This window comes from Neophocaena asiaeorientalis, unplaced genomic scaffold, assembly GCF_003031525.2.
Source record: "Neophocaena asiaeorientalis asiaeorientalis breed wild unplaced genomic scaffold, Neophocaena_asiaeorientalis_V1.1 scaffold346, whole genome shotgun sequence".
Classification (NCBI taxonomy): domain Eukaryota; kingdom Metazoa; phylum Chordata; class Mammalia; order Artiodactyla; family Phocoenidae; genus Neophocaena; species Neophocaena asiaeorientalis.
In genome coordinates, this window is record NW_020175400.1 from 2,117,843 (window position 1) to 2,126,474 (window position 8,632).

Sequence of the window (8,632 nt, forward strand, 5' to 3'; positions counted from 1 at the left end):
GATTGAGACTCTGGGTGCTGGGGAACCACTGGAGGTGGAAGGAATGGGGACACAGCAGTCCCCAAGGTGGAGTAGGGCTTGGTGCCAGACACAGAGCAGGTCCTGACAGTGGAGGGAGTGCTTTTCCAGAAAGCAGGAGTTTCCATGGTTTCAGAAGCTAGGATTTGCACCTGAACTAGCATAAGGCAAGTTCAGGGAGCAGGGTGCTGGCTGGGCCCCTCTTCCTGCACTGCAGCCAGCACACCTGGGAGAGTGAGAGAAAAGGGCTCACGGTAAGGGCAGCAAGCCCTGGGTCCAGGCCTGGTGTGACCACTCACTGGCCAAGGGCATGTCCTGCCACCTCTCCAGGATCCCTGCGTGGCATATCAGTTTGTAAAGTGGTTGTTTTCAAGAGTAGCATACAGAAAAAGGCAGGTGCTCTCCAGATCACCTGGGGCAGCCAGTGATCAGGGCCAACTCTGAGGAGAAGGTCTGGGACCCGCAGGGCTCCATGGCCCACATCAGCCTTGGTGGAAATTTCTTGGCAAAGGAGGTCCAGCTGAGCACCCAAGGCTGGTGGGAGGGAAAGAGGGAGGTAACAGATAGCCCAGGCTCCTCAGGGGTCACCTCCAGTTGACCCCACCTGTGAGCTGCTCCAGCTGAAGTCTTCAAGTCCAGCCTGTTTCTTGACCCCTGGGCTTTGGTTTCCTCATCTGCATGATAAAGACGATCTATCATAGGGTTGGTGTGTGGATCTAAGGAGATTCACGTACTTAGCACACAGTCTGACACTTAAGGAGAGCAGGGTGTTACTATCATCCTTAGCCCTGTCTCCTGCTCAAGGCCCCATTCATCCTTTTTCCTCCCAGCCTCTTCCTCCTTGTGAGAAGCGCGCCAGCGGGCCTGGGGCCAGGAAGGCTCCTCCACGCTCCACTGCCTTCCGCATATCAAAGGATGGGGCGGGCCAAGGGGTGGGACCAGCCTTGGTTATGGGTCCCTCCACCAACCAGGAGGCTCCCCCCAGCCCAGCCTCTCCGGACCAGCCCTTCCTGTCGCCAGGGCCCAGCTGCCGGCGGCTGGCACTTGACCTTCGGGGGACCAGAGGGCAGGCGGCCCCCTCAGGTGGTCCCCGCTGGGGGAAGGACCAGCACCGCCATCTAGGGTCCCTGGGGGAGCCAGGTAGGAGAGTCAGCAGGGACCCTAGTCTCGGTGCCTGGCACTGGGCTAAGTGTTTATGCGCATTATCTCATTTGGTTTTCAACAGTCCCAGGAGATAAGGACTGTCTTTATCTCAGTTTTGCAGATAAGGAAACCGAGGCGCGGGGAGGTTAAGACCCCACCTCTAATGCCCGTGCGTGAGTGGAAGCTGGCCCTGCACTGGGGGCTACGGTAGTTAGGCACTCGTCACCTCCCAGCTCACAGTGCAGGCATTCATGACTGCCTGTGGGGCTGGAGGAGATCGGTACCGAGGATGCAGCGAGGACATGCAAAGCCAGAGACCTGCTTGCAGAACCTAGCTCAAGGTCGGATGCAGAACAGGAGCTGCCTAGAACTCTGACTGCTCATTCCCTATCCAGCGCTCCGTCTACAGGTAGGTTGACTTCTCACGGCCAGTGGGGGGCCCTGAGGATCAGCCAGAAGCAGCAGTGGGGGGGGGGTCCTCTCCCACCTCCCCACCCTCCAGGAGACTCCTCAGGAGGCACGTCCTCTGCACTGCAGGATCATTGAGAAGCCCCAGGTGAGGTACTCGGTGAATGTCCAGTCTCTTATGGATGGTGACTGGGTCCCCAGGAAGGTGTAGGTGGACCAGTCATCCCAGGCAGGGCACCAGCATCAGCCCCTCTCCCTCCCCTGCCAGGCACTTAGCACAGAGGTGCAGCCAAGAGCAGCCTGTCTGGGATGGAGCCACACATGAGAGTGAGGGGCTGCTGCTCCTGAGAGGCAGGGCTGAGCCTGCCCTCCCAGAGGGTGAGGACAGGGGTGGGGGATTAGCCCAAGCCCCCGGCAACTCCAGCTGGGGTGATAGCAGCCTTTTGCCTCTGCCTTTGCATCTCCCAGAGGAGCTGGGAGAAGGCTGCCAAATTCCAGAAGATGCTCAGCTCTGGCTAGCCCTTGCCGTGGCCATCAGTGACTGGACCAAGGACTGAGCCCAGATAGGCGGGAGCCAAAGGAAGGAGATGGGCAGCTGTTCAGTTCCGCCTTAGGTGCAGGTGCCATGAGACTGTGGAGCCAAGTCCTTGCATCTTCTTGAGAAGGAGAGAGCACTGGACAGGGAGTCAGGGGCTTGATGTTCCAACCTAGCTGGAGGGCTAGAGAAAGTTGCTCCCCTCCCTGGGCCAGTTTCCTCAGCTGTAAAACGGAGGAGCAAAAAATAGCCATTGCTCCCAAACCTGGTTGGGCTTAGGCTCCAGGTTCCCAGGTCCCGGCCCGATGCACTGAATCGCACTCTCAGGGTGGGACCCTGGAACCAGAGGGCTCAACATGCAGTCAGGTGAGGGAACCACCAGACTGGATCATCTCTAAGGTCATGTGATTCTATTCAGCTATTAGGTATTGAGCAATTACTACGTGCCAAGCCTAAGAACCCTGAGAGGTAGGGCCTATTATTGTTGCCACTTCACAGCTGAGGAGACTGAGAGTCAGGGAGGTTTTGTTCGTTTTTTGTCTTTTCAATTTTTTGGCCGTGCTGTGCAGTATATGGGATCTTAGTTCCCCAACCAGTGATTGAACCTGCGCTCCCTGCATTGGAAGCTTGGAGTCTTAACCACTAGACTGCCAGGGAAGTCCCCAGGGAGGTTTTGAAGCTTGCCCACGGTTACACAGAGAGTAAGAGCTGAATGAATGTGCAACCAGGGCAGCTGTGCCCGGTATCTGTCTCCCTGCTGCATGTAACCTTGTGTGAGCTTTTCCCATCCTCCGCTGTGGCAGGCAGCCCCTACAGAGGGTCCTGGGGTAGGAACCAGAACCCACTTCTAAAAGGTTGGGGGAAGAAGGCACTGCAGTGGTCACCTAATCCAGCTCCTCTTTAAGAGATGGGGAAACTGAGGCACAGAGATGGAGTGACTTGCCTGGCGTCAAAGGGCATGTCAGCAGGCAGTGGGTCAGATGGAAGGCCCTGCATGTGGCAGCTCACTCTCTGGTCTTCCTCCTGCCTCTGCTCTCGCCCTGCACCGTTAACAGTGGCCCCCTGCCAGGCTCCATTTCTATAAGGCAGTCCAAAAGACCAAGAGTGGCTCTGACCAGCCCACCCCCTACCCTCCACCTTCACTGCCCCCTCCACCCAGGACACAGAGGCCAGATGCCTCCCCCTGCCGCCACGTGGGGCTCCCCACAACCCCACCTCCCAGCTCCTTTTCCAACTCAATTTGTCACTTTTCCCCTTCAGTCCTGGACTTCAACCACCTCTTTCAACTTGGCTCACGCTGTTTCTTCTGCCTACTCCTCTTGGCGAACACCACACATCCTTCAATACTCAGTTCCAACATCCTGCAACTCTCCCCTCTCGGAGTCAGAAACAGAATGAAGTCACCACCACTGCTGGCTCCCAAGCCTATGGCAGCCTTTGCTAATGGATCATGGCGCCCTTTCCCCAAGATCCTGGAGGTGCCTCTTAGTCTTGCTCAAAGCCACATAAATCAATGCAGCAGGACTAATGGATCAGGTAACTCAAGAACGCAACAGCACTGTCAACCCCATCTCCCGCCAGGCTGGCATATCCTCTCTGGTCCCAAAGTACCTTGTATAAACCCCCATCTTGACCTGGGCTCTGATCATTTCCTTCCCTGTAATTTACCCCATTAGTCAGGGCACGTTTTCTCCAGCACCTAGTACTGGTGTTGTGAGCTGAACTGTGTTCCCCCACAACTCTTGGTGAAGTTCTAACCCCCAGTATCTCAGAACATGAATGTATTTGGAGATAGAGCCTTTAAAGAGGAACTTAAGGTAAAATGACTTCACGTGGGTGGGCCCAAATCCAATGTACTGGTGTCCTTGTAAGAAGAGATTAAGACACAGACGCAGAGACTGGACCATGGGATAACCATGCAAGGACACAGCAAGAAGGCAGCCATCTGCAAGCCAAGGAGAGAGGCCTCAGAAGAAACCAAACCTGATGACCCCTTGGTCTTGGACTTCCAGTCTCCAGAACTGTGAGAAAATCAATTTCCGTTGTTTAAGCCACCCAATTTGTGGTATTGTCTTATGGCAGCCCTAGTAAACTAATACACTGGGCCTAGCACATGGGAGCCACTCACAAGCACCCTTTGGAAACAACTTCAGATAACTGTGAAAGAGCCCTATGGGTCAGCAGGAATGCACCCAGGAGAATGCAAAAGGGCAATGGTGACGGGCTTCAGGCAAGTGAACAGGCCCGAACGTTAACTCACCTGTGTCGCCTGCACAGCAGGCCAGGTGGAGCCCCTGCGCAATAATTACTGTCAAACTGGCAAGTGAGGGCCTGAATTCCAAGAGGGGAAAGCAGCATGATTTGTCCCCTGCAGGACGGGAACGTTTTTCCTTTTCCAGAAGCAATAAAAACCCAAGTGGATAGAAGAAAAACAGACCAAACCAAATTTGGGTGTTTCTTTTTTTTTTTTTTTTTAAGAAGTACAAAATCTAAGCATATACTTTTCTTCCCACTCCCATCCCCATCCACCCCCAAGCCCACTCCCCCACCAGTCCCAGCCTGTCCAACCACTGTGGTCAAACAACACATGTTACTGCAGCTCAGGTTGTGCTCTGCAGAACACTGGTCGTTCTGGGGAGCATCTAGGAGTGGAGGGACTACCCCAGCCTCGACTTCAGCCAGGGAGGCCACCCTTAGCTGTTTCAAACACTGCTTCCATGAAAGACATCCCTTGGAAAAGGGATCCTTGGCTAAAACAAAGCCTGAATACTAGTGAAGTAGCAGGTGAGGAGGACACCCCACGCTACAGGCCTGATTCCTGGCTGGAAAGGGGGCAGCCAAGGCCATTAGTAGAAGATGCCCAGGTGAGTCCCCTCCAAATCTTCTTGCCAAAATTCAGGGCAGCCACTGAGCTGTAGGCCTGAGCTCTGGGGAGGGCTTTCATCACTGAGCTGGAAGGTGGGGCCTGGTCCCTGGTCCTCCGAGCTGGGCAGCACCTCTGCACTGTGGCTCCAGCATCCCCACTGGGTCTCAGGCTGGAGTCTCTGGCATGCTGGGCGGGGCAGGACAGGAGGGGTTTCTGGCAACAGACAAGGCTCTGGAGACATAGAGATTCCCTGAGAGAGAGAAGAGTAGCGGGTTAGTGGGCCATTGCCTCATGCCCTGAGATCCTGAACCTGGATGTTCCCCATAGTGTGGCTGGTAGCTGCTGAACTGCCCTGGTGCCATGGATCCAGTGAAGCAAAGTGGTTTAGAGTACAAGCTCTGGAGATATACTGCCAGGGTTCAAAACCCAGCTCTGCCACTCCCTAGCTATGAGAACTCAGATAACCTCTTTTAGTCTCAGTTTTTTCATCTATAAAATGGTGATGATGATAATAAAACCTACTTCACAGGGTTGCTGGAGGGCTGATGAGTTAGTTAATTCATGTAAAATACCAAGAATCATGTTGGGCACACAGTAAGCATTCAATAAATTTTGGTTATTAATATGCTCTTTTATGGAAGCTTGAGGAAAGCATGAAGGTCACCAGATCCAAGCCCATCTACTTAGAAAGCCCCTACCCCTGGGGCAGCCAGGCCTCCCTCCCCCTCAAACCTTGGAGCACTTGCAAGGAATTTCCTGAATTACCTGAAGGCCCCTGCTACCTTCCACCCTGGACTCTGAAAGCAAGTCTGAAGATTCCCCCCTCTTCCACATGACTGTGAAGGCTTCTAGGTAGAGGTGGTGGTGGCCTTAACTTCCCAGGGTCCCCACCTCTTTCCCTAAGGGGGTTAGGGTCTTCTTCATCCTCCCTTCAGCTTTCCATCCCTAACCAGGGTTGGATTAGGTAAACCCAGGATCTAAAAAGCATAAGATTCTCTGCAGACTACAGCTTACTCACCCCCTCCGTTTCCAACCGAAGCCTGGGGAGCACTCCAAGGGAAGCGGAGAGAGCCTGGGCGCGTACCTGGTACACTGCAGCCAGCTCCATTGCGGGGGGCGAGGTCCAGGGCGTGGCCTGGTCCCGGGGCTCTGGGGGTGTCTGCGTTCCGGTACAGGCTTGGGGCGGCGTCCAACGAGCCGCGTCAGGGGTTCTCCCTTGGGACAGCTGCGGGGGCGACTGCATACCGGGGCAGTAAGGGAGTGTCACCCAGGGACCCATATCAGACACCCTGCTCCCCAGGCGCTCGGGCGCCGCTAGGGCTCCGGGACAGACGGGCGGGGACCCCCAGGACACCGTGGCGCTAGCGGCTGAGCCAGGGCCGCACCCTTGCGTCTGCGTCTGCGCCTGCGCGGGGCCGCCGTCGGGGCACAGCGGGCAGCCTCGAGGGAGCACTGCGTCGCTGTGCCGCCGGCGCCGGCGCTGCAGGCTCTCCTCGCTGAGGCCCAGCACGGCCGACAGGTGGCCGATGTAGCGGATGGCCAGGCGCAGCGTCTCGATCTTGGTCAGGCTCTGGCCGGCAGGCGCCACGGACGGCGGCAGAAAGCGGCGCAGCTCGTGCAGGGCGCGGGCGAGCGTGCGCATGCGCAGCTTCTCGCGCTCACTGGCGCTCTGCCGCTGCCCGCTTCCTGGCCGGCTTCGCGCACGTCCGGGTGCCATCGAGGCGGCCTCTGAGTCGCTGCGGGCAGGGGGCGCCGGCTGCGAGGGGCCGCGGGCACGGTCGCAGGGGCAGGAGCCCGACGAATCCGAGGAGGAGGCCGGGGACGTGGAGTCCGAGTGGCCGGTCCAGCCCCAACCCTGCGGGAAGATCCAGTGGTCGTGGCCGAGGAGGCCCTGCAGAGGAGGGGACTGGGCCATGGCCGGGGCTGCGGGCTCTGGGAGGCTGGGCCGGCCACCTCCAGGACTGAGCTTTTATCTGGACCAAAGGTGCGAGGTGGACCCCTGCCACGTTACAGAGAGGTGTCAAAACCCACAGAGCCCAGGGAAGGTCTGGGCAGGGGGCGCCCTGGGAAAGCGGGCCCATTTGCGGAGGTGTGGATTCTGACTCCTCGGGGGCTCTAATGGAGGCCCCTGCAGCCCGGGAAGTGTGGGAGGGACAATTCGCATCTGGATGGAGCTGCTAAGCTTCTCACTGTGTTCCCACCCACTCCACCTCATCCACTGCTCCGGTGAGTGCCCGGGACCCTGACAGTGGTGGGCAGTGCCATCGTCTGGGGGCGGCCAGGCTGTCTGTCCCTCAGGTGACTCAAGGACCCCCGCAAAGAGTGGCCGCCTCCCTCATCACCACCCTCCGGGAGACTGTACCCAGTAACTCCCACCCAGTGCCTACAAGTGTGCTGGATAAGGCGTCAAGACAGACCCCGAGGGACTTGCTCACAGTGATGGCGGGAGAGGGGTTGGGGAAGGAGGGGACATACAGGTGGACCGTTACTGGGTTCCCAGAGCCCGCACTTGCTGCTTTGCTGAGTGACACCGAGAAAGTCATCTCACTGTCCACAGTTAGTTTCTTTCCCTGAGAAATAGTACAGAGCAGCCTGAAGAAGAGGCATGGAGTGTAGTGAGTGATGAAAATGGGGGAATGTGGGCCCCCAGGCAGGCCTGAGTCAGACCCTCTTTATTTGCTGTGTGACCTTGGGCAGTTCACTTAACTCCTCTGAGGCTCAAGTTGCCTCATCCCTGTGGCAGTAAATAAAATACCCACCACCTAGGATGGTTGCTGGTACTAAGTGAAACCATCCATGGGACCACTTAGAATGAGCCTGGCAAGTGGGCTAAATGTTTGCTGCTACCATTTTATTAAGAAAGTACTTACATTTCAAGATGCTTGTAGGCATTATTTAATACATGTTTATTTAGCAGCTGGTAAATGTCAGGCATACCAGAGTGAACAAGATAGTTGTGGTCTGTGCTCTCATGGGATTTCAGTCTTGTGGGAGAGAGGAGTAAATGTTATGTAATTAGTAGCTCCACCACTAGCTAGCTGTGTTGCCCTTGGACAGCTCTGAGCCTGAACTACAGCTCTTAAAACAGGAGTAGTAATTATAGTATCTGCTCACAAGACTGCTGTTATAGTCTTATAATATAACCTTTGACACAGTGAAGTTTAAAAGTAAAAGCCCCCAACCCTCAGCAATAATTACAATTTAAAGGAGGTATCAGTGTTCTTCATAATCTTCAGAGAAAAGGCTGAACTCAGAGGGACTGTCATGCTCTGGCCACAGAGGCGGAGAGGTCACAGCTGGGCCTTGAACAATGGGTAGGACTTGGGTAGGGAGAGAGGCAGGTGGAGAGCATTCTGAATGTGGGAACTGCATAAGCAAAGGCCTGGCAGTGGGTCTTCCCAGTGTGCTTCAGGAATGGTGTGCAAGGGCGGGGTGATGTGGAGAGCAGGAGCTCACCTTGGCTGGGGCCAGGCTGAGAAGTTGTATTTTACTGCCAAGGCAATGGGAAGCCAAATGGACTTTTCAGCAGAAGTGTGACATTAAAAAAAAAAAATCAGGGGCTTTCCTGGTGGTGCAGTGGTTGAGAGTCCGCCTGCCGATGCAGGGGACGTGGGTTCGGGCCCCGGTCTGGGAGGATCCCGTGTGCCGTGGAGCGGCTGGGC

General features: G+C 56.1%; 1 protein-coding gene and 1 long non-coding RNA gene across 2 annotated transcripts; one reads left to right on the top strand and one right to left on the bottom strand.

Annotated features, from left to right (window-relative positions):
* The first annotated feature begins 1,016 nt into the window (after nt 1–1,016).
* LOC112414142 (uncharacterized) lies at nt 1,017–4,538 on the top strand. The gene is made up of 3 exons (XR_003006092.1): nt 1,017–1,158; nt 1,275–1,570; nt 3,365–4,538. It is a non-coding gene; the product is annotated as an uncharacterized LOC112414142 (long non-coding RNA).
* A 114-nt stretch (nt 4,539–4,652) lies between these two features.
* Nucleotides 4,653–7,378, bottom strand: MESP2 (mesoderm posterior bHLH transcription factor 2). The gene is made up of 2 exons (XM_024766510.1): nt 6,055–7,378; nt 4,653–5,220 (listed from the first exon to the last, which is right to left on the bottom strand). The coding sequence occupies exons 1-2, from the start codon at nt 6,883–6,885 to the stop codon at nt 4,951–4,953; spliced, it is 1,101 nt and encodes a 366-aa protein (XP_024622278.1). The 5' UTR covers nt 6,886–7,378; the 3' UTR covers nt 4,653–4,950.
* Nucleotides 7,379–8,632: the final 1,254 nt, after the last annotated feature.